At 39.7% G+C, this 25,931-nt stretch overlaps 1 protein-coding gene and 1 long non-coding RNA gene across 5 annotated transcripts in view; one reads left to right on the top strand and one right to left on the bottom strand.

Moving 5' to 3' along the window:
- Nucleotides 1-17,580, top strand: part of LOC112540988 (uncharacterized) — a 36,962-nt gene extending 19,382 nt beyond the window's left edge. The window contains exons 2-6 of one of the 4 annotated variants that reach the window (XR_015794086.1): nucleotides 5,938-6,133; nucleotides 7,238-7,599; nucleotides 9,819-9,998; nucleotides 12,184-12,301; nucleotides 14,868-17,580. This is a non-coding gene — a long non-coding RNA (uncharacterized LOC112540988). Of the gene's footprint in view, nucleotides 1-5,937; nucleotides 6,134-7,237; nucleotides 7,600-9,818; nucleotides 9,999-12,183; nucleotides 12,302-14,476 lie in introns of all 4 variants that reach the window. The other 3 variants (XR_015794085.1, XR_015794084.1, XR_015794087.1) reach the window with 3 other exon arrangements.
- On the bottom strand, nucleotides 3,532-24,164 carry GCNT2 (glucosaminyl (N-acetyl) transferase 2 (I blood group)). The gene is made up of 3 exons (XM_007431139.3): nucleotides 20,674-24,164; nucleotides 12,139-12,231; nucleotides 3,532-5,212 (listed from the first exon to the last, which is right to left on the bottom strand). Exons 1-3 carry the CDS (start codon nucleotides 21,602-21,604, stop codon nucleotides 5,022-5,024), a joined length of 1,215 nt encoding a protein of 404 aa, XP_007431201.1. The 5' UTR covers nucleotides 21,605-24,164; the 3' UTR covers nucleotides 3,532-5,021.
- Nucleotides 24,165-25,931: the final 1,767 nt, after the last annotated feature.

Genomic DNA, 25,931 nt, shown 5'->3' with positions numbered 1-25,931 from the left:
ATCCATAAAAGGCTTTGTATCAGCTGGAGTATACTGAGCCCTTACTGCGTGGAAGAAAGACAAAATAGCTGTAATATTTCTTTGAGCCCTCTAGGCAATATATGAGAAGGGAAGGAGTTTTCAGGGGGGAAATTAAGGAGGAGCAAATGACAAAGGCATTGTGCCATTGCAATGTAAGCTCTGCCCCTTTTGTACGGGCATTGTGTCACAAGCACAAAACGGGTAGAGCTTTTATCATGATGGTGTAACATTGCTTTCTGTGATGGAATGGAATCATGAAGGCCAGACTCAGGGAGAAAAACATTTTCTTTCATTTCCTGAGGCGAGAGGGAGAGATAAGAGGATGAGACTGGCACCTCCCTGAGGAATTCACAATGTTGTGGCTGGCATTACTTGGGAACTGGGATTTCAGTCTGGGAAGATTCTTACTAGAGGTTGTAGCTAATAAACATTGCTGGACTGAATTTACATGGTCTCTTGGAGTTCCTTGGGCTAGGCCTGACATCAATCTTCCCAGACTGAAATCCCAGTTCCCAAGTAATGCCAGCCACAACATTGTGAATTCCTCAGGGAGGTGCCAGTCTCATCCTCTTATCTCTCCCTCTCGCCTCAGGAGATGAAAGAAAATCTTTTTCTCCCTGAGTCTGGCCTTCATAATTCCATTTCATCACACTTTCATCATTTTACTGTACACCTCAAATCCTATTGCTACCCCTGTTTCTGGATGATTGGAAAATCATGATCATAGGTAATTAAAACAAGCCATTTGCTCAAACCTCTGCCCATTAATGAATGATACAAGCCATGTTTCTTGGTCTGAGAGTTCCATCATCTTTGCTTTTGCAGTTTAACTGCAGCTGATACTTCTTGCAGATGGGGGATGAAGAAAGAAGTGGCCTCTTTAGTCCTGTTGGTGATAGTGATAGTACTTTATCACCATCTTTATACAGTGCAATAGCACTACTGTATGCCCACTTACAAAGTTTGATGGATGAACTTCTGTTTTACTCAAGTGATTGACCATGACATTTATACAGAATTTAAACAAAAATAGAGCAATAATGTAACCTCATTTAACTCCAATTCTGGTGGAGACCAAGTGAGAACTGACTTGCTACATTACACCTTAAGGTTAGTGTTATTCTACAGCAACTATTTCAAGTGTACTTTTTAGTGCCTCTCATCTATGGAGAATTTCATTTTGGTCTACTTTGGGCAGTTTTAAAAGACTGGGTGTTTCAAATATTGAAACTCCAAATGAGGTGATCTGAAATCTCACCCAACCCTTTTTCATCCTAATAACTATTGCTGACAAAGTAGGATGTTCAGAAGTTGCGTCAAGGCTCAGAATGATCTTGAGTTTACTGCTGGAGATAAGAAGACACAACAATTCTGTAATTAATCATTATCAGGCATAAATTAGCTCAATAATAAAATTCCATTCTTAATGCATATTAGAGCAAAGAGCATTGAAGAAACATACATAAATACATACATAATACTGTTCTTATATAAGTAAACATATATTTGATTACAAACTAACTAGAGCTAGTTTGGTCTAGTGGTTAAGGCACCAGGTTAGAAACCAGGAGACTGTGAGTTCTAGTCCCGCCTTAGGCATGAAAGCCGGTTGGGTGACTTTGGGCCAGTCATCCTCAGCCCAACTCACCTCCCAGGGTTGTTGCAGGGAAAATAGGAGGAGGAAGGAGTATTAGGTATGTTCGCAGCCTTGAGTTATTTGTAAAAATATCAAAGGTGGGATTAAAAAATCTAACCCCCCCCCCAACCCAAGCTCTTATTCCAACTTGCCAGTTTCATTTGCAATGATCTGTAGCATCAGACTTTCATTGTAATACACAGAATTTGCTGCTCTATTCCAAAATTTGAATGCTGGTTTTGAAGTAGGAAGAGGTTTTTCTCTGTAGTTTTTTTTTTTTTCCTTTCCAGTTTCTCCTAATGCTAAATTTCCTCTGCTCAGACCATAGTTGCTATTTTCTTACAGCTTTGATTCTTCTTTAGTTTATTCTGGCTCTTCTTCTTGTAATCTCAGTCTCAATCTCTTTAACAATTATGTTAAATTCATATATTTTATTGCTAGCAATTAGTACAGTAATTGATCATAAAATGAAATTACTGTTTGGGCTATTAGCATGTAGTGTCAGCTACCAAATCCAAACTGAGTTCCAAATGTGGCTGTTATGAGACCTTTTATCTAAGACCTTATCATAAGTGGATTAACTGGGTCTTCTCCTCTGTTCCCTACTGGTTCCCCTTCCTCTAAGTATTATAACTCTTCACTATTCCAGTCTAAGACAGCATATACATTTGGTGATAGAAAAGTATGTTACTCCCTCCCAGTTTTTTGTGGAACAGCAAGTCCTGTTTTTAGTTCAGGGCATTTGGAAGTTGTCTGCAGCTCTGACCTACAACTCTTTTTTGGTTTATTCTTGCTTTTTATTACTTATCTTCAGGCTGTTATTGTTTGTATGTTCCATCTTTGTTTGGGTTCCTTATTTCCTTCTCTCCCATACCTTACAACAACAACAAGTATGGAATAATATGCTATTAATAATTTGAATTCAGATAGATAAGACATGCAACTCAAAAATTGTTTTTTCAGCTTCCTGTCATCTTTCCTCCCCCAGTTAATTCTTTGACAGTTAAAATACAAGAAACACATTTCTGCCAATCTTTAGAGCTAGGGTTACCCAAGATATCACAACTTCTCGGCTTTAGAGATGGAAGAGGCAGACCTGATGGGTTGTCAACTTGGACAGCTGGCAAGTAATCATACAACTGAAGGCAGCTCCCAGAGACAGTGAGCCACAGCCAACGGGGGCTGATCTATTGAGAGGCCAGATCCTGACAGAGTGCCAAGCCCAAGAACACTCCAGCAGCAATGGAGGGCAGGGCAGAGGATGGGAACTCCCCTATTTAAGTCATGGCAGCAGTTTAGGCAATGTAAGAGCAGCCATTGTGCTCTCTCGTTAGGAACAACTTCCTGCTTTAGAGCTGTGTTCCTGTGGCACCTGCTCTGAATTCCTCTTGAGTGGTGCTTTGTCTTTGGATCCTTGGTGTGACTCTGACCAGTTTGTGGAACTCTGTCTCTGAACCTTCAGACTACACTCTTCTCATTGCCTCTAAATGCCTCCTAATAGAGGCTTGCAGGATTGTTCAGCAAAACTCTTTGAACTCAGCAGGCCTTAATTGTGCTCTGTTGAAATACTTGTCTTAACACAAGCTGTCAAAAGGTTTACAACATGGCAACACAGACTTTCAGACTTGTACTTGCCTTGTTTTTTTGTTTGCACTGGCTTGCATAGGAGACCGAACTGTATGCGTGTGTAGGGAGCAGTTTAATTGGTTCTTCAACAGCAGAGAAGTAAATTAACGGGGTGCTTTGGTGTGGGCCTGAAAAAAATGATGCTGTTGTAAGGAGGCTGATTATTAAAGTTAGTATCACTCTTAAAGCAGCATCAGCATCTTTTTTCAAGTTTGTGTGGAAAAAGTTGGGCTGGTTTAATAAATAGCAGAGGAGGCTGTACTTGTGTGAGATCCAAAGCATTTCTCCTGGCTCGTTTTTGAAGGATGCACAGCCTAAAAATCATGATTATCTGTAACCTCATTGCTCTTAAAGACATGGATCTGTTGAAAACAATCTGTAGTAAAGGCAATATCTGTATAGTGTTTGATAAATATTATTTTATTAATTTAACCAATTTAATAAAAAGAAGTCTTCAGTCAGTGGATTCTGACAAACCTATGTCCTTACAGAGAAAAAGAGTTTTACTTCACTTAAAAGTCGAACAATTAAGAGAACATAATTGGGACACAGGCAACATTTTTAGTAAAAATAGTCATACTCAACTTATATAATGATTAAAGGTCTGCTGCAAAGATGCATATTTTATTAAGACACTGATTACCATAAATACCTTTCATAGTATTTCATGCTAGAATTGTAAAATCCTAGACAAAATACAAGAAACTTTTCTGTGTTTCTCCAGAGAAAGTTGACTTTTGATTATTTCTCTAATTTTTTATCTTTTCACCCTAGAACTTTTAGCATATATTGCTATCACTTTCTTTACTTCTCCATACTAGATGGGTTGGATATTTAAACTGTATGCAGAACAGTTGCCTAAAGAGTAATGGAAATGACTTTCACATTAGTAGATGGCATAAAAGACAATGTAAGTAGTACCTCTGCTTTGAAGATAGTGATAGTCTCCTAAATCAAAAAATGTTGGACCCTCTTAAATTATTTCTGAACACCTTGAAGCTCTTCTTTTCTTTACATCATTTCTAGGATAATTAAGTGACCAAGCCAAACATGATGAAAGTAGAAACATATAATTGGTCTAATATTAATTTATTTTTTCAGTGAATGATTTACTCTCTTATATATACTCTTGTACCGTATTCCAGATCTTCTGCACTACCCTGGTTCACAGACTGGTTTGCTATTGTTAAAGAGGATAGGTCTTCAGTAATATAGAAGGCCATTCTACTTGCTTAGCAGATAATGGGAGAAGCATGGGTAAGAATTTGGCCTATTCAGAAGCAAGTACTAACAGTAGAGTATAGGCAGAAGTAAACACAGATTGTCCAGGTAGCAAGCTGAACTAGAAGACAAACTCCCATCACTGAATCTTCAATGTAAGCAGTCTTAATCCATCCATTTGAACCATCAGTTAGTAAGGTAATCTGAATTTGCTCTTTAACTCCATTATTCAGAACTTTTTTTTCTAAGGGTGTTAATAAACACTAATCTAAGCAGTTGGAAGAAAAGGAGAATCCTGTTCCAAAATGGGAAGCACAGTTTAAAAATTTAAAGAAAATTAAATGAATACAGAGATGGCTCAGAATCCTTAGGTCAGTTAAAATGTGAAGATTTTTCATATATCAGAAAAATTACCCGTATTAAACATCCAAAAGATTCTTGATTTCAAGGCACAAACAGCTGTTCTAAAATGTTGACTTTCTATTATTGTCCTTCTTCATCAATATGTGGTTTTTTATTAGAAGTACCAACTTGGTTCCACTGGTATCTCACTCTGATTCAGGGCTCTTTCCCGAAGTTTCAACTCCAGGCATTCCACAGTAGGTGGATACGTTTTGAGTTCAAATTTGTTAGCAAACAGGCTTTTGGACATCAGCAGCCATGGCAAGTCACCAGTTCCATAGATACATATGCTTCTGACATAATGACCTGTCAAGGCATAAAATATTAACATTACAATGACATTTTATAGACAGGAGAATTAAGATGCATACTTGCACTAAGGTCTTTGCAGCCTAATCATACTGAAATAAGGAAGTTCTTGCAATTTTACTAGCACTTGAAGAAAATAGAGGCATAGAGCACTGTATAACCATCTTTACTCCTTATTCAGATTCTGTATTGAAAAGGGGTTTTGGAGTGTGTAGGGGCATGCATGTTCAATTTTTATTAGGTTACATGATTCAATTATTTGTTTGTTCAATTTATACTGTTGTCCATTTACCAGGTAATTCTAGGTGGCTCTCAAAAACCAAAAACTGACCCAGGAAGCTGAAGGAAGAGTTCAACCCTGGTTTATTTACTACAGCTAAAGGGCTGCTCCTGGTCCTCTGGACAGACATAGAGTTCCAGCAAACGGGACTACTTTGAAATTGTACTTATGATTTATACTCAAGCAATAAAAAACATACAGACAAAAGAGAAAGTTTCCATTCCAGGCAGGTGTGAACAGAAGAATTGACATATTTTAGCTAACACAGACATTGTGGTTTTCCTGTTTTTCACTAACTAGCGGAAAAAAAACCCTACATGAGCTACTTGGCAATGTCTATTGGCTGCTTTTAAACTTTATTCAAACAGAGACACGTTTTAATGATTATTATATATTATTATATTATATCAACAATTTATATTGATCACTGATTATATACTAGAAAGAACTTCGACCTTTAAAGCCCTACATGGCATGGATCCAGGTTATTTGAGGGACTGCCTCTTCCTGATTACATCAGCCCATCCCATCAGGTCCAGCAGGAGGTCCCATCTGCTGAAGAGTTCCATCTGACAGGACCCAGATGATGCGCCTTTTCTGCTGTGGCTCCTGCAATCTGTAACATCATTCCCCCCGAGGTGAGCAGTCCCATCCCTGTTAGCCTTTTGGGAGGCTCTGAAAACATGGTTCTTCTAGCAACCTTGGGGATCCAATGGGGAGCCTGCGTGATGGTTATACTATGCTTAGGTGGATGCTCTCCCACAATCTTGTTTTTATTTATCTTATTTATCTTGTTTTTATTTATTTTTTTAAGCTTTTTAACAATTGTGATTTTTTTTAACTGTTGGTTGTACACCACCTGGAGTCATGTTTAGTGAGATGGATGGCCGAATAAATGTGTTTAATAAATAAATAAACAAATAAATAAAGACTTAGTTTTGCCTGGTAAGAAATTTTGGCATTATATCATAGGCACAATAGGTTAAAAACATCAAATACAAAGGAAAACTATAAAATATACTACAGCGGTACCTCTAGTTACGAATGCCCCTTCTTACGAATTTTTCAAGATACGACCAGCTCCAGCCCCAAAAATTTACCTCGACATGCGAACTCCGCCTCTACTTACGAACCGGATTCGCAGCCATTTTCCCTGCTGCCACGCGGTCGCAGCTTCCTGTGGGCGAGATCGCGGTAGCAAGGAGACGTTCGGTGAGGCTTGTGGTGTGTTTTGTGGCGTTTGGAAGGTTTTTGTGGCGTTTGGAAGGTTTTTGAGGTTTAAAAATAAAATGCATATGTTTCAGAACTCTTTAGCTGTATTTACATTGAACCTTATGGGGGAAATTTGCCTCATGGTGTGACCAAATTCGGAAGGTGGAACGGATTAACTGTATTTACATTGAACCTTATGGGAAACTTTACCTCGACTTGAGACCAACTTGAGTTGCAACCAGAGTCACAGAACGGATTAAGTTTGTAACTAGAGGTACCATTGTATATTGGGAGCCAGATGCCTAATTCATATAGTTACAACAGGCTTGTGCAGTGTCCTGGGCTAGCGCTAGTGGGGGAAAGGGGGGAAGAGCAGGTTTTTAGGGTCTTCTTAAAAGCCAGCAGAGTTCGGGCCAACTGAAACTCAAGGAGACAGAGACTGTTATCATGATGTAGTCTTTAATATAGACCCTTGTGTCTATATTAAGTAGACCTGTGCTCAGTCAGACCTGTTCCTTGTCTTTCTGTAGGGGCACTCCAGGAGTCTCTTCTATCACTTCATCAGTCTTCTGAAAACTCCCCAGGATCCACAAACAAGGAGGTTATAGAGATGTGATCCAAACTAAGGCAATCATCACACTCTCATTCCAAGTGGTAACTAAGGCTTCAGTCAAACTGTGCAGCGGAGCCTCAGAGAATTTCCCAAGGTCTCTCTGAAGTCCAGCTGGGTCCATTATTGTAAACACCTGGAATGAACCAATCAAACAAGACCTATCTCCCTGTGGTGTGGAGCAGCACCAGAGAGATCTGAAGCAATCCAAGAGTGGTCTGACTATTACAAAAGACAGATGTTAACATCTCTCAAATCAGATCATACTGCCATTGCCACAAGGTAAAAACCAGATTTAATATATGACTCCTACTACTGTGTGTTGGGCCCTCAATGACTTGAGTCATGTCCGTGGTTCCCATGGTGGCCATGAACTTTCAAGCTGCTTCAGACTCCACACCCACATATGGAAGGTTGAAGTCCTCTAGCACCCACAAGCCTGGGAACCTCCATCACCCACCCCATCACAGAATCAAACAGCTCAGGCAGGAAAACAGTTGCACAGCAGAGAGGCAGGTCCAGCAATCTCATCTCTTCCTTACAGCCCAACCTCACAAACAGGGTCTCACTATCCATATTCTCCAGGGCAATGCCTCTGAGAGCCACCAGAATTTCCTGCATAAAATAGCTGTTCTTGCCCTGGAGTTGTGGCTGATTCCACACCAAAACCCAAGGTGGGCATATCTCCAAGGGAGAAACATCCCTTTCCACGCCCATCCAGGGCTTAGTTATACATACCAAGGCAACCTTTTCACTCATGATAAGGTCCTGGATGAGGAAGACCTTATTACAGGCTGACCTGGCATTTGCTAGCAACAACCAGAGTCCAGAGCCACTGAAGATGAAAGAGGCCACAATTAGCTTACTCTTCCAGCCTATTTCAGAAAGAAAGGAAGGAAGGAAGGAAGGAAGGAAGGAAGGAAGGAAGGAAGGAAGGAAGGAAGGAAGGAAGGAAGGAAGGAAGGAAGGAAGGAAGGAGGGAGGGAGGGAGGGAGGGAGGGAGGGAGGGAGGGAGGGAGATTGGAATACTGTAGATGTGTGTGCGCATTTTTGTTTATCAGAATTCTACAACATGGCTAGGAAATTTGGGCATCTGAAAAACACCAGGTTGGAGAAGTCTGAAGTGTATGTTAGTTTACACTAGCCTGTGTTTGTGTCTTGCCTGATGACTATAGAGACAATGATGTTAGTAGATATAACATGATGCTAGTTAGCAGATAAAGTTAGTAGAGTGGGCAGGCAGGCTGATATTTTTAGACTTTTTGTCTTAGGCAGATGTTTCTGTTTAAGAATGGATTTAAATTGCTCCCAAATAGGGAAAAAATCATATGATATGGGAAATTTAGAGGAGTTACAGTAAATTCTGAATTACATACATCCAATGGTCTCTGACATCCAATTCATGTCATTAAAAAAATGCGTTGAACTAATTAACGGGGGGGAAAAATCCCACACACAAGCAAGTAACAGAATAATGCCATACTGAAATTTACCAAAAACTAAAAAGAGAAGGTGGTGCATGTATGTGTGGAAGTAGAGGGGACAAACTGCCCAGCCCAGTTCAGATGCTGACAGATTATACTTATCAGCCAACACTGCTGGCACCCCCGGGGGGTGGTCAAAAAAATCAAGATGGAAGGCTTCAATCATAGACTTGTGCCTATCACCTGACATTTTGACACTCCCTTGGGGACCTGCTGCTGCTGGCCTCTGGCTTATACCATAAAGCACATGGATACAATTTGATCTTAGGTGCACATTATGGGGTAAGATATACCCTCCATACCCCAAGGCTACTTCCTTTCTAGTGGCTGTGCCCTCATGATAACACAAGAGATCAGCTCATCCTGATGTGGAGAGGAAGCAGGGCAAAAAATTCTTTGCCAAAGAGATGCTGGTACACCATACTTGGCTGTCTCAATCCTGTTCACTATTTGTAGCTTCCGCAAGCTGTCCCTTTCCATTTTTCCACTTCTTTTCTCAGTTGTGAAGCAAGATTTCCCCTCACTTTTCCCCTTTGTTTTCTGCCCATTACTTTTTTGGTTTCCGTCTTGTTCATTTTCTCTTCCTTTTTAAAAATTTCCCTATTCTCCTCTTTTTATTTATATTTTTCTTCCTTTCACATTTCTGGTCCGTTCCCCCCCCCCGTTTCTTTTCTTGTCTTTTTTTCTTTCCCAACTGCTTGAAACCTTCTGCAACATGAACAGGACAGATAATAGATTATAATCCCTGTCACTCAAGTCACTGTAAATTCTGCTTTTTTGGATGTGTATTTGAGAGTTTTCTGAATTGCTATGGTTACTGTTTTAAAACCGCCAATTATGCAGTTATAATAGTCCATGGCATTTTTGGAAAACAGGGTGCTGACAGCTAAGCAGGGAATTGTTTGTGGAAACTTCAGCACGCATTACATATATACAAAGTACCAGAGGAATGCAAGTTTTTTTTTTTTTTGGTAAATTAACCTACATTATCATTTATTTACTTTATCAAATTTACAGTGCCACCCAAGTTGATCAAGTCTGGGGAGCTTACAATTAAAACCCATTCAGATGGCCAAACCAAAATAAAAATAATGGACACCAAAAAGAACAAGATGTGAGCATGAAAAACTTTCAACAAAAGCAACAGCTCATCCCAGGGCCTGGAGGAAGAGCCAGTTCTTCAAGGATCATTTAAAAGTATGATGGGGTTGGGACAATTTGAACTTCTGGGGCAATATTATTAAGGTTATTATTGGACAGAAAAGAGATGCTTCCTGAGACTTATTAGATAACATTGTTTCAAAACCCAGAGCATGCCCTTTCTGCCAGATCTTACAGAGCAAACTGAGTTAATGGAAGAAAGGTGGTCCTCCAGATAATCAGGCCTTATGCCATGAAGATGATGATGATGATAATGATTATAGGTCACTACCAGCATCTTAAATTGTACCCAGAAACTTGCCAGTACCAAATGCAGCTTGCACAGCAGAGGGGTCACATGTGCATACTGAGGCATGCCCATAACTGCCCATAAGATGGTCTTCAAGGGCAGCCCCATGAAGACTGCATTTCAGTAGTCCAAGTGTGAGATGATTAAGATATGAGCAACTTTGAAAAGAGAGTCCTGGTCCAAGAAAGGCTGCAACTGACATATCAAATGAATCTGGGCTCAGGTCTCCTGGCCACAGCTGTTCTCTGCTCTTCAAGCAGGAGTTGAGAACCTAGGAGGACCCCACATTATGCACTGGTTTTGTCTGGGGAAGTACAACCCCATCCAGAACTAAAAATGGCAGATCCCTGATGCCAGAAGATCCAAAACCACCAGACCTACTCTGTCTTGTCAAGCTTGCATTTAAGCCTGCTCCTCTCCATCTCCAAGCACTGGGCATTGCTCCTGAACAGCATTACTTGATTGGTCCATGGTCTGGATGTACAACTGAGTATCATCAGCATGACGACATTGGATCCTGTGCTGCCAGATGAATTCACTCAATGGCTTCAAATAGATAGTAAATAGGAGCGGTGAAAATTTTCAACCCTGAGACACATCACAAATAAGGGGCCAAAGGCTCAACCTCCTCCCACTCCCACCAACTCTAATTGGAACCAAAATGCTGAAAATATAAAGAACAGATTGGATCATGTTTCTATATGTGGTGGAAAAGCTATAAAGCTCCAACAATACTGGAAAACAGTCTATTGTAGAATGAAACAAATTCTGAAAGTCATAATTTCATTTCATGAGATATTTTTATTAAACTACATTAAACCATATATTCCTTCAAAATATCCTGAACTGGCATTGTATATGTTAATAGATGCAAGGATTATATATTCTTTTTATTGGAAAATGGTCTTTGATTCCCTGTATGGAAGAATGACCAACCAATCTGCGGGAGTACGCTTTAATGTCTAGAATAAATTAATATTTGAAAAGTAAATCTGATGTAGAATTCGATTCTATTTGAAAACCATTTTTAGACTACAATTTTATATATAGAATTGTGCCACATCCAAAATTCAGATTTTAGAGTTTATATTCTAACTTGACATATAATCTACATATAATTTACAGTGTTGTCTTATTGTTTATCATCTATAATTTCTCTTTTTTCTCTTTTTTTTGTTAATGGTTTCAATTGTGTTAACCAAGTATCTTTAAATTTAATAGAGTCATGTTTTTATTAGAAAATGGATATGAAATGCCATATAGTATTATAAGCTCTTAATGTTAGTCATTATATTATAAATTTGTTGGCTACCTGCCCATATTTCAGTGTTTATGTTTGGTTTTTAATCTGTATTATCTATTTTTTATATTCTTTTAAACGGGTATTTGTATTTTTTCCTATATCACATCATCACATCACATCACATCACATCACATCACATCACATCACATCACATCACATCACATATATAAAAACAAACCAGACTGGAACCGACCCAGAAGAAAAGAGGAAAATAATATAATGCATGATCTTTGTAGCTGGCTTAAAAGAGCACTATGATCAGTGGTATTAAAAGCACTTGAGAGGTCAAGAAGATCATGTACAAGAAGTCCTCCTTAACATTTTAAACTGCAAAGTTGGTCCTTCAGACCGTTTTAATATGTGACCAATTCTGTTCCAGAGCCAGTACTGAAAACATAGAGACTGGCATTTCTGGGTTCATGTACTGCAAGTTTCAATCAGTGTAGATTTTTTCTACAATCTTTTTGAACTCCATAATAAACAAAAGGAAAACAGTGCCAGAACAAGTTCATGAAATACTATGGGGTAGTGTTAATCTTTCAAATATTAAAACAACAACAACATTAAAACGATGTGCATTTTACCGTGGCATCCTCCATGAGACTTTTCTGTTTCCTTCCACTTAACAGCTCTCAAGTCACCTTCCCATGCTGCACCTGGCATGGCACCAGGGACACCTGTGATTTGAAGAGAAGAAAGAGGAAGACAGACCTTGTGAAGACATAATTCTTATTCTTAAAATGCCAGGTAAATTACAGATAGTCCTTGTTTAACAACCAACTTGTTCAGCATGGGTGTGATTCAAGGTGCTGGTTATGACCTATTAAGCCCTACATGGCATAGAGCCCAATTGCTGGATGGTCCACCTATCTCCCATGGTTTCTGCCTAGTTGGTAAGACCCAACAGAATGGGCGTGCTCTGGATCCCCTTGATTAAACTGTTTCATCTTTCAGGACCCAGGAAGCAGAACTTCTCTATTGCATGGCCTGCCCTCTGGAATGAGCCCCCCCCCCCGAGATCCAGGTCACTCCCATCTCAATGGCATTTTGCAAAGGCTTAAAATCCTGGCTGTTCTCTCAGGCCTTGGGGTAGAGTGGATGGAGCCCTCTGTTAGATGTGTTTGGCATATGGTTGCATCTGTTCTGTCTGTCTGTCTGTCTGTCTGTCTGTCTGTCTGTCTATCTATCTATCTATCTATCTATCTATCTATCTATCTATCTATCTATCTATCTATCTATCTATCTAATTTATATAGCCATCCATCGCATAAGAAGTGACTCTAGGCAGCATACAGCAAAGATATAAAATAAATAAAACATGTAAAAAAATCATTATTAAAAAGTTTTAAAAGAATATGGCACACAAGGAATTAGATTAGCAAGGGAGCCACCTCAAGATCTCACCGGTCTCCTGAGACCCCCAGGCCTGATGACAAAGCCAGGTCTTGAGCCACTTCCAGAAAATAAGTAGGAATGGAGCTGACCTCACTGGGGGGGGGGCGGGGGGGGAGAGAATGTTCTATAAGGTGGGCACCATGGCAGAGAAGGCCCGCCTCCTCAGGTCCACCAAGTGTAATTCCCTAGCAGACAGGATCTGCAGCGTGCCTCTTCTGCTGGATCTGATGGGACCGTAATTGGGGTGAGGCAGTCCCTCAGATAACCCGGCCCCATGCCACGAAGGGCTTAAAGGTCAAAACCAGCACCTTGAAACAAAAAACCTTTTGGTGTTTTGTGACTGGATGTTCCATCTACTTATCTCTTTCTATTGTATTTTTAATTTGCTTTTTATATTATGAGCTGCCCAGAGTTCGTCTGGAGTCAGGCAGCACTGAAATCAAATAAATATATAACTATTAAAACATTTTTTAATCTCATCAACCAAATTTAAATTACTATAATTTTGCCAGTAAGCATACAAACATCAAGTACTTTTTACTGTAGAGTGATTCTCTAGTTATAAAAAATCTATGCAACTGTGGTATGAATAGATATATTTTTAATGACTCTGCATTTCTGCCTTTTGAGGAGTTGCAGCGTAAATATCATTTGTCAAAAAGTCCAGAGTGGCAACACCTTTACCTCTGCTGTCTACAATTGGGTTAGCAGCTCTAAGTGCTTCAAAACCCTATCTAGGGCTACAGGATATAACATCATATTTACAAAATAATAAGTCTATAATAAACAGTTATTAGAATGCTTCAAATTAGATGTTCAAGTATACAGAGAATCATGGAATAAAGAGAATATCTAGTATGAGAATGTCAATGAAGAACTACTTTGGCATCTATGTGTATCTCATTTCTACAACTAATTCAACTGAAATTATTTAATATCTGTTATGTGCTTCTGCATCTTTTCTGAAAATTAAAAGGTTTAACCAATTGTTACTGCTATTGCACTCAAACCAAAACGTTAGTTCAGTTTATGTGACCACGTGCAATAGCACCTCCCTTCTTGACAGAAGTTATCTCCCCCAATAATTTGGTGCTGGAACATTAATTGCTTTTCATATATGTTCCTGTTCTTTTTAATTATATACCAATGATTTCAAAATAAACAGGAAGGCAACATAAATAGACACTGTATCCTCCTTCAAGGATAAGACAAGATTGGAAGGATATATATCCTACATCAGTTATACAGGGTTCTAAAGTGTTTTACCTCTCTATGTCTGAACAAATATTTTATAACTGAGAGTCTTATTTGAAGATTCTTTCATAATTTGCTGTGTGTACCCCAATTTATATATTTAATTCCCCATCCTCCCTAACATTAATAAACTGACTTAAATGTTAATAATTTAATCGTGTAACATGATAAATACGTGCTTCTGAGTGTAGTTTAATATGAGAGAGTTGTCAGCTTTGGTGAGTTTTTTTTATTTTTGCATATAAAATCATTTTAAAAGATCTCTTTCATCAGAAATCAGAACCTTGGAAAGCTCCCAATTTGACCTGCTGATTGGGACACCTGTGATTTTCCAGGTGAGGTCTGAGGAGGTCCACAAGGTCATCTGCCAAAGTCTCCCTATGTTCACAGATCAGAGCCAATTTGCCATTTCAGCTCCATCTCCCTGCAAGTGTTGGCAACCAGCTGGTAAGAGTTTGCTTCTTGCCTTAACCCCACTTTCCTGTGAATGCCAACAATAAGCTGGTGCTTCCCACATCAAGTTTCTGCCTCCCTGCATGCCCAAACAGTCATCTGGTTTGCAAGAACGGATCAAGGACTAAAAACCTATTAGCTGAAGCATACAAGGAGCAATACACATGGCAATGTGAGTGCTAACTTTCAGAAAACTGACATTTGTGAACAGGTGTCAAGTGCAGTTACTGCCTGGGAGGTCACAGGTGCTATGCTAAGTGGAAGTGTGTTCTCCTACAAGCAATCTAAGAAGAAAAACTACAAATGGGAAATAGTCATTTCATTCATTAGTCAATATCTAAAAAGGGGATTTCACTGGACTGGAGATCAATTTCTTCCTAATCCTTGGTACTTTCCACTGAAGAACATTATTGACCAGCAAGTTTGTGCCAAGACATGTTATTGTGCTAAGATTATTACTATATCAAATAATTCGAGTGGTAAATAAATACTTGTTCTGAATAGAAAACTTAGCTTTAAAAGTCCTTTAAAAATGGAAGGGGATGGAATGCAGGTGCAAATGCAACCATGATCATTATTTTATTTGCCAAAAAAATGTGAACTCCCATGCTTTTCAAGATGAAAATGTAGAGAGGAATGTTAGTTTAATTGGATGCTCCTCCATTTAAAAAAATATTTAGTGATCCATGAGCACAAAAGTTTGAGAAATATTAGGTTAAATTATACAAATAAGTTGTTATAATAGGAGTCTGAGCCCTTAATGAGTGGGCAAGCCTAAAGAAGACAGAAGAAAAAGGGGATATCAGAAATAGAGAGAAAAATGCCCGCATTCCTTTCCTTAAAGTTAATCAGAAAGAAAATCAATGGAGTCCTCGCAACTCTCAGTGGAAAAGAGTTGCCCATTCCTGCTTTATAACAGAGATACTGTCTCCTAAAAATGATATCCTTTAAGGATTCTTGGCCTATAAAATATTCTTAGCTTCTGTGAAATCTAGAAGGTAAAGGGATACTGAAGGGACATTCTCTAAATCCAATAATAGTATATGGCTAGGAAGCGTGGAAGAAGAAACTGAAGGTTTTCCTTCAAAGTAAGTAGTCTGAGCATCATTCAGATTCTCTCCAGAACACTTAGACCCTCAGGATCAAGAGCCATAACAACAGAAGTTAAACAAAAATGTTTGCTAAATTTGTTAAAGAGAGCCAGTTTGGTGTAGTGGTTAAGGTATCAGGCCTTGGGCATAAAGCAGGCTGGGTGACCTAGGAGGAAGGAAATGGCAAACCACTTCCGAAAAACCTTGCTGAAAAAACTGCAGGGACTAGTCCAGGCAGTCGCCAGAAGTCAAAAACTGACTTGAAGGCACACACACAGACAAATTTGTTAAGCACTGTACAAATGTATACTGTATAAGGAATTAAGGACCATTCAAAGCATAAATGGAGAAACTACTGGCATTTCTTTAGACACATGCTAAGATTGCAACATAACATTAATATCAATATGGCTGATTGCATCAATACTGTAAAAAAGCAAACTAGCAGCTTTCTCTTAAGTCCATAATTCCATTTCCTTCCTGAAGTGGAAGCAGATATCCTACGTTTTCCAGAAAATATTAACAAAAAGCTAGACTTGCCAACAGTGGAAAGTGCAGTGACATGGAACAATAACAAAGGCTATGAATCCCCTGAACTATATTAATAAACAGCACTCAGGTAATATTTCTAATTTAATTGCTCTCTCCTCTATGAAACCACACATTTTATGAAAACATTCAGCAATATCAAGGTTACTGGAGAAAATTATTTGCTAGCAGAATCATTTAAAACATATCTTACTTTAAAGAGGAAAATTCTAGTGGTTACAACATTATTTCTGACAACAGACTAAACAAGGATGTCCCCTTGAGGTCGGGAGGATACTATGGTGATGCCAGGTTTCTGGGCATAAACAATCCATGGAAGTTTACTGAGCCATTATTTGCTAAACAATACTGTCTAATTATCTGCAGAACTGATAAGTTCGAGATGTTCCTGGGCAAAGTACCCCTAAAAAGGATCCCCTTACTGTGGACTACTAAGAAACTATGTGGATCAGTTGATGCCAAGGTTGGTCCTATGCCAAGAGTACATGCTGGCACCAGCACATTCTCTCCCCTACATCAGGTACTCCCTGTAGATACCACAACAGGCACTTTGACGCTCTAATGTGAGGAAAGCTGACAGGTCAAGAACAGGATCAGGCACTTGCCTAAGAATGCCATGAAGTAGCACTGGGCACACTGGAAAGTTGTGCAGAAGAAACAACAATAATTGCAGCTTGTAGACAGATATATGGAGGGAGGAGAAGTATAGTCCACTATCAATGGCTACTGTATGCTCTCACTTCTTATATGTAAAAATAGTTTTGCTAGAGATTCACTTATATAACTCATCATTTTCTATGATACAATACAAACAAAAAGCATCGGTCAGGCATTACTCTAAAAACAATACAGTATGTGGCCATGAGAAAAGTTTTGATTAATGGTGGTTAGGTGTTTGTAACTTAAAAAACAAAAGTCAAAATGGCAGTCTCTTAACAAAACTCTGAAGAAGTTATTAATAGCAGAAGTAATAACAGTATTATGTGCCTCTGGAAATCCTGCATGCATTTTTTTCTACCTAGATTATGTTTACTGTTTTTTGAGACCCTATGTGCACTCTTTGGTATTCTGTGACATATTGAGATCATACAATAAATACATTCCTAATACTGAAACTATATCACTACTGAATGTATTTCTTTTGGGGTACTTTTACTGCATGCCTATCCTGCCTTTTCTCTCACAGCTCAGGACTGTATGCATGGAGATCTCCTGTAATGTTAGCTTCACAATATCAATGCTAAAAGATGCTTCGACTGAGAGTAACCACAAAATCATACTACCTTTATTCCACTTTCCTGCTGTAAAGAGACGCTATAATATATTTGAAGATTTACGTGAAAAATAGTGGGTTTTCTCAGTCACAACTCATGTTAGACAGGAATGGTTTTCTAAATCAGTGCAGAATACATCAGAATAGCAGTGGAAAAGAGGATGTGTTAGTACGAGAAATGTTTCCCACGTACTTCTTTCCTTTTTCTTATTTCCATCTGACCAAGTCAAAGGGTTAAGTGATGCAACAATTCTCCAGAAAATTGAAAGAATCAGACTGAATTCTAGCTAAAAATTAGGTAGAGAAGCAAACAAAAACATACCACTATCTTCTCCAGTAAGCTCCCAACTCCCTGAAAATCAATACATGGGTTTTATATCATTCCCTTGAAAACAAATGGCTGAGACTCTTCCCTTATTTCCACGGCTGAAAAAGTATGTATGTGTTTATTTATATATCAAATTTGTCACCGCCTATCTCGTTAAAAAGCAACTCTGGGCAATTTACAGAGGAAAAAAAAATAAATTAAAATACAGTATAAAAGCAGTCTTAAATAAAAAATAAATTCCAAGAATTGATGGAATTGGCGAGTAATGAGTGTCATAAGCATGGGAGACTGGAAGCACTCCAGTCTCAGCAAATTACAGGGTTTCCACAAAATCCCTCAAGCAATTTCCTTTAAAACTCTTGCCCATAAAACCCAGTTTTCAAGTAACTAATATCTGTATGCCTGAGCCCAAGGAGCTTTACTGAAACAATCAACAAGCAAAAGGTTATCATTAAGATTCTTCTTTCTTTTCTTCTGCTGCACAGAGTTGGCTTTTCCTCAAGGGTTTCACCTGATGAAATGCAATGATGAATGTTCAGTTGCATGGAATTATCTCATCTGAACATTTAGTGATTGTAGGGGTCACTTCTCCCTTTGGGTGCTATTTTCACTTTTGAAATCTGTCAAATTGCCCAGAGCAATGAAAAGAATAAAACAGAAGCTCTGAAGAAGCTTGACCTGTCTTTCCAGCCAGCCCAGATCCCAGGAGGAAATTACTTTTTTTTAACCAAAAGGTCATTTAAAAGATGGACGGGGCACTCCTTTTGCTCAGGTAAAAAGTATCTCTGCTATTTCTGTCCCTGAGGCAGCCTCCAGGCAGCCTCCAATTTCATAAAACAAAGATTAGCTTCTTGCATGCCTTAGATATGGAACAGCAAGTGACAGTGGCAGATACCAAGAGTGGCATCATCTTTAGGCAAAGACTGAATGTTAGAGATACTGCTTTAACATTCAATTCTCACGTTAAAAGCTACTGATGAATACCACCTCCATTTATTTAACTCTCTTTCCTAAACCAGTGGCATGGACTCATCGCAACTCAACAAGCTAAATGAGTATTTGTGGGTGGGGAATGAGGTTTTTTCTTTGCTTATCCTGTTCACAGTCAACTTCACTGAGTGACCTCAAGTTTCAGATTGAAGCAGAGAGAAAAAGGAATTTACTTCCTTCACAGCATGCCAGGTTTTATCAGACCTGTCTTGTCTCATAAGAAAAAACCTGCTGGATCTGAGACTAAAAAAATATTTCATTCAGCATCTTATAATGGCCCAATGTCCTTTCCCACACTGATATTTCAGCAAAACCTGTAACAGATTTAAAGGCAAGAATTCTAATTGGTTTGTCCTTAATGATTTTCCAAATTGAAGAGACCCAAATGCTTAATCACGTTGCTTGTCTTCTTCTGCACCTATGTCTGAAACAAATTATATTCATTCCAAGTATACCATACTAACATTTCACTCTTTTTCCTTATAATCTCTAACATAGATTTTTATGAGCCTTCTCTTTTGCTATCTCACTGTCTGTTAGCTTGATTTAGAGTATCATTACTGTGGATGAATCTGAGCACCAGATTTCCAGATGGACATTGATTGCTTAAAACAGGTTCAGAAGAGGGTAACATTTGAGAACATGTTCTACAATGACAGACTAAAGGAACTGGAAATGTTGACTCTGGACAAAAGAAGAAAGAGGGTAATGTTCAGTATTCAGGTACATAAAAAGGTACCATAGGAAGATGGTCAGGAACTATTTTCTATTGCCACAGAAACCAGGATCAGAAAGAATAGGTTACAGAAAGAATACAGCTACCTAGATTTTGTTTAAATATAAGCAAAAACTTCCCGATGGTAAAATCTGTCCATCAGTGAAATAATTTATCTCCACAGATATTGCAGCGATTTTAAAAAGTCTGGACAATAACCTCTCAAAGTGATTTTCCTACATATTGCAGACAGTTGGACTAGTGACCCATTCCAACTCCACAATTCTATGATTTTGTGATTCTTCAACTCCCTGGGTTTTCACACTGGCCACCACACTGGTAACCCTCAGTCATGTCTGACTAAACTGACTAGTCACATGACAGATGGTTTGGAGACTCTGTTGCTTACCTCCCACTGACCTTTAAAAAAAATGAAATGGGTTTACCAATTCATAAGAAAGAAGTCCATTAAGGCCATTTTAACAAAGAAGCTTCAAACAAATTCCACTACATTTCTCTGGGTATATTTTGAAGCAAAATGTTGTTTTCTTGCAATTATTCATTAGGGTGGAATTTGTTATGAAATAACTAATCATTTGATTTGCATCCAGATAGTTATTCTCTGTTTTGTTGGGTTCATGGCTATGGTTAAATTGCAAAATGGGGAATAAATTTCTGGGGATGGGGGAATACGGTCACACAACTGCAAGATTTTGCTGAATAGCTGTCTGTGGTTTGGGTGAGCAGTAATCAAAACAATTCCCGTTTGGACTGGGGATCAGGTACCGGAAACAGAAAAATTCTCACTGCCAGCCAGCCTTTCCAACCTCACTTTGGAAAACTATAAATGCCAGATCAGAAATAAAATCTCAGCCATTAAGAATACAGGAATTTGCATGCCTGAGTCAAAACCACTGGTTTAGCATTGTTGACATTGACTAACAACTGCTCCTCAGAATCTCAAGCATGTTTTCCAGCCCAACCTGGACATATCAGGCCTCGTCATCTGCTGGCCGATTGAGTTTTGGCCCTTGCTGTTGAAATGTGAAAGAGCCAGAGGTGAGTACCTACCTGGTATCCGATTGAGTGTCACCCAAAAGTGTTCGTCGGGGCTGTAAGTGTCTTTGGACCATTGCAGCAAATCAACGGCCCTTGGGTCTTTGAAAAGGAACTCCACAAAAGGCCTAGTGAGGGCAACATAGGCAGACCCAAAGTAGATAGTGAGGTTGTGAGGAGGTGGCGATTTTAGGGTCTTAGTCCTTTTCATGTAGGAAGCTTCCTTGCCTATGTGTTCCTTGTAAACAAATTTGGTCCTTGCAGTTATCGGAGGTGGGGGGAGGATGCCTGGGGTGATGTTCTTCCCCTTAAACCTCTTCAGGTGCTGGACAATTTCCTTGTTAGTTTTGAGTGGGAAGTCTTGCCCGCACATGTTGAGGACATACTTCCACTGGACTGCAGATCGCAGCAGGTCCTTCATGCAGTTCAAGTCGGCCTGGAGCCTGGAGATGCCTGCGTAAATGACAGGCTCTGCTTTGGAGACCAGGAAGGCATTAGGGAAGCACTCCAACAGTTTCTCCACATCCTGCTTGTACTTGGTGGGCACCTTCTCATCCACGTGGATGCAGTATATATTGTGGGGGGAGTAAAAAGCCCTGAAGATCCTCTCGAAGGTTTCCAGTTCTTTGTGGAGGGTGAGGACATAGGCCAGGGGAAAGGTCGTCTCTTCGGCAGAGAGGGGTCTTGTCAGATAGTGGCTCTCCCTCACGTAATCTTGGCAGGAGGCGCCTCTGTCGAAGGACGTCCGGAGACGGTTTCCCCACACGAAGGCTTTCTTCCTCAGAGCCAGCGCATCGCAAGCATGGCGGACGAAATCGCCCTCCCGGGGCTGCGGGGGCGGCTCTTTTGAGGCGTGGGGAGGCTGGCCGAGGAGCAGGAGCAGCAGCGCCGAGAGACCGCTCAGCAGGAAGACCGCGCAGATTTTCGGAGGCTTTCCAGACCGCATTGTCTCTCGGGGACCAGCGGGCCGGCGGAGTAGGAGACGGAGCTAAAGCCAGGGGCGGCGGCGACTCCCTCCGCAGCCTCCCAAGCGATGCGTGCATCCAGCCCACCGCCGCCCGTTCAGTCGCGCCAGATTTTCTGCTGAGCCCGCGCGGGAAGAGCTCCGAGCGATGCCTTTTTACTCGGCCGATTGCCAAGAAATCACCCGAGTCGTGCCCAGCCCACGTGGCCCGGGATACCGCGTTACCTATCACTAGGAGGTGCCGCATCCGCGGCTCCACGCGGCTCCCTAGCCGGACGTCTCCCGGCCTCCTCAGCCTCCCCCGAAGTTCGGCGGCTCAGCCCCGCCCTGGGAAAGGGACTCATCTGCATATCCAAAGGGGCTGAGGATTGGCCCGTGCCAGCGCATCTCGCTTTCCCACCGCCCGGGGCGGGGGCGGGCTCCGCAGGTGGTGGGGTCCAGCAGGCGCCTCTTCGTCTCTGCTGGACACCAGCTGAGCGGCTGCGCTCACGCTGCGTGCTTCATCTGGTCTCTCTGGCTTCGCTCGAGACAGCGAACCCTAAACTAGTCACAAAGCGCCAGGTTCGCGCACTAGCGGACCCTCAGTAAGATTAACGCTGCCTAGGGGCGTGGCTAGCCACTGAGGAAGATGGCGTGCTGAGCCGTCCGCTCTTCCCTGGACCCAGCTACTTCCTCTGATTTAGCCCGCTTATTTTACTAGATACTTTATGAGCCGGTAAAATAAATTAAGTCGGAAAGGGGATCCAAGCTTATTTGGAAGTTCCGAAGAAGGTTGAGAGGCGCCCCTCCCAAGTAACGAAGAAGATGCAGTGGAGGAAGAACGCACTTCCCGCAGCCGGGGACGGGGACGGGGACCGGCACCTGAGTTGGACTTAACTGGACAACGGATAAAACGACTTAGGAAAGAACTGAAGGCGAAATGCTTTCACACACGCTGTGGGAACAACTAACTAAAGACTTGGTGGTATGAGCAAATGAATAAATTCAAGGAAACGTTACAGCAAATAACAGACACAGACAAACTCTACAGATTATACATAAAAATATACAGGCTACAGATAATATTTCAGAGATAAGCAAGGCTTAAAAGGATACCTCTAAAATTAAGGTGGAGTTGGCAGATATTCAGGATCATAACAGGAGAAACAATTTAAGGAATAAAGGAGTGTCAGAGAAAACTGGAATGACTGATTGGATATTTCTAAATTTAGAAACCTATTCTAAGATTAGATACCAATATTTCTAAGATTAATGACCTGAATGCTGATTTGAGCATAACCGTTAAAGATCTATTGAATGTGCTCACTGGGTTTACTCTCCTAGGGATACACTGAAACCTAGATATATCTTGGTCAAATTTGTTAATTCAAATATAAAAGACAAAATTATAAGAAAATCATATGAGCTGGAGGAGATTAAATGGGATGGCGAGAGAGTGTCCATCCAAAACTTTGCATGGCTGCGCTGCAGTGAAGAAAGGAATTTAAGCCACTGGCAGAAAAATTTATACAGGACAAGATTCATTACAACTGGTAATTTTCTTTCAAGTTAATTATTTTCATCTTACAAGGAAGAAAAATTATTTCAACTTTAATGTGTGCAGCTTGCTTGCGGAGCTCTCTGACAAAGGGTGAAGGAAGGAATCTAATTTGTGCTTGGATTTGTGGAAAGTAGACTAAATTACAAGCTGAAGATAAGAATGCTGCACTGGGTTGCCAAGCAAAAGAAATTATATTGACTGCATTAACTCTTTTTCAACTTTTAGATTTAGAGGAAGGGGGGAAAGGAGGGAGTTAGATAAATAGGGGGAAAAAACAAAACAATAATGTAGGTTGAACTATGGCTAAGAAACTAGAAATTAATTTGGGAGCTTACTGGCTAGGAGGGGGAGAAGGAATTTCAGTAGGTCATTTCTCCCCCCCCCCCCCAGCCACTTCTGACCATGAAGAAGATCCTTAAAGGGTCCTCCATGATTTCTAAGCTGTTGGTCTAAATGGGATTGGAGGGTAGGGAGGTTAGATATGAAGGTATGGCACAAGGAGAGAGTGGTATAAGGGAGGCAGCTGATTTTCAAAGGGGGAAGGGAGACTGGGAGGATGGAAATAATGCAGAAAAAAAGATCACTAATGTTATACGTGTGGTTTAAAACATCAGGCAACATAAGTTTCTATGAGCAATAGCTTTCAATTTTGTTATACAAGGTACAATGACAATAAAGTTTACAATAATAACAAAAGTTAGGAAATATTCTTTGCACAGAGAAACTAGATAGATTAGATAACTGCAGATAATGGGAGAGCAATGTACAGGGTTTTTAATTTTTTTTTTTTATTTTGCCTTTATTACTTTTTTTAATAAGTAACTCAAGGTGGCAAGCATACCTAATACTCCTTCCTCCTCCTCTTTTCCACACAACAACCCTGTGAGGTAGGTTGGGCTGAGAGAGAGAGTGACTGGCCCAAAATCAGCCAGCCAGCTTTCATGCCTAAGGTGGGACTAGAACTCACAATCTCCTGGTTTCTAGCCCAGCGCCTTAACCCCTACCCCAAGCTGGCTGTCTCATTTTTTCTAATATTAGAAATAATAATAATAATAATATTAATAATAATAATAATATTAATAATAATAATAATAGAAATATTTTCTAAGTATTTCTCTAAATGTTAGAGGTCTGAGAGATCCCATCAAGAAAAAAAGATTGTTAATCATGTTGAATCATTTAAGCCATGTGTGGTTGTGTTACAAGAAACATATACAACAAATAGGTTGAATGATAGATATTTTGACAAGCAGTTTTTCATGCAAGGATCTAATAAATCAAGGGGAGTATCCATTTTGTCAAAGCTGGCATAAATTTCAAGGTTCAAAAGATTCTAAAAGATTGGAAAGGTAGTTACATATTTACAGAAGGGAAATTAGACCACAAAATATTAACTCTAGCTCTATATATGCTCTTAATCAGGGTCACACTGGTTACCTACAGAATAATGTGAATAGAAGAAAAAAAAGCATAGAGAATTTTATAATAGGAGGGGACTTCAGTACTGATACGTTAAAACCTCAGACTGGAATGTTTAAGAAATTTCAAATTTTAATGCATAGTTATAGATTTATAACATAATTGCATGGGCAATTATGAATCCTGTAGCAAAAGGACATATAATTTATTCAGGTAGACATAAATCCCATTCTAGGACAGACTACATATGGATATCTAAAACTTTCTCAAGTTTTTTGCAACAAATTAATATAGTACCAATACTTAGATGACGCTCCAGTGATTCTTACGTTCAAATGAGATGAGATTACCTAATTCACTTATAACTGACATTTTAATCCTATATTATTATACAATGAAGCAGCACAGCTACGATTAGCTCAAACTTGAGAATTTTTTTTCAAGAAAATATAAATGAAACACCAGCAAGGATAAACACCGCTACTAAACAAAGATTACCGCATTTATTTATAGGACCAAATCTCAAGCTTAGAAGTAAGGAATTTACTATCTACTTAATTTTTGCAGTTAAAATAAAATTGCCCAACATTGGAAAACTCTAGATAATGTAACAATTGAGATGTATATTAATAAGGTCTCCAATTGTTACATTAGGAAAAAAATCACAAAGTTAAAATGATATATCAAAGGCAGGAACCACAATTTTATCAAATTTGGATCAATTGTATAGTTTATCTCAAAAGCAATGAACTTTTTGATATATGGTAAATTTGTGTGTGTATAATACCTTCTCTTTACTTACTTCTTTAGTAGATTTTTAAAATATATTTTCCACATCATTTTTCTCTATGGATCATGGATTTATGTTATTTAGTTATTTGATAATAGAAATCTTTATTGTCATTATACTACTTGTACAATGAAATTAAATGCCACCCCAGTGCAGCTTTAAAAATATAAAAACCATAGAACACATATAGCTGCAGCTCTAAGATAGAAGCTATTCTTCAGCCTATTGGTCCTTGTTTTCATTATCCTGTACCGTCTGCCGGATGGTAATAGTTCAAAGAAAGAATGTCCCAGGTGGGATGGATCCTTAAGAATGTTTTGAGCCTTCGTAAGGCAGCGGGAACTATAAAGTTCTTCCAAAGAGGGGAGAGGGCAACCAATGATCCTCTGGGCAGTGATGGTAACCCTCTGGAGCGCCTTCCTATCTGCCACTGTCCAGTTAGCAAACCATACACAGGTGCAGTAGGTCAAAATGCTCTCAATGGTACAGCGGTAGAAGGTCACCAGCAGTTTTTCATTCAGTTGGTGTTTCCTGAGAAGTCTCAGGTAGTATAATCTCTG

Source organism: Python bivittatus, unplaced genomic scaffold (assembly GCF_059951505.1).
Source record: "Python bivittatus isolate LINGU-HERP-01145 unplaced genomic scaffold, Pbiv_v1 ctg000840_np1212, whole genome shotgun sequence".
In the NCBI taxonomy this organism is placed as follows: Eukaryota; Metazoa; Chordata; class Lepidosauria; order Squamata; family Pythonidae; genus Python; species Python bivittatus.
Note: the sequence above shows the minus strand (reverse complement) of the source record. Positions and strands in the feature narration are given on the sequence as shown.

What these genes read in the sequence shown, in the direction of transcription:
- GCNT2 (XM_007431139.3), bottom strand. Translation starts at nt 21,604, where the DNA reads ATGCGGTCTGGAAAGCCTCCGAAAATCTGCGCGGTCTTCCTGCTGAGC. An exon ending in GACACTCAATCGGATACCAG is followed by an intron (nt 12,232 to 20,673) that starts GTAGGTACTCAC and finishes TTCAAATCACAG; the next exon opens with GTGTCCCTGGTGCCATGCCA. An exon ending in GTCTCATGGAGGATGCCACG is followed by an intron (nt 5,213 to 12,138) that starts GTAAAATGCACA and finishes ATGCCTTGACAG; the next exon opens with GTCATTATGTCAGAAGCATA.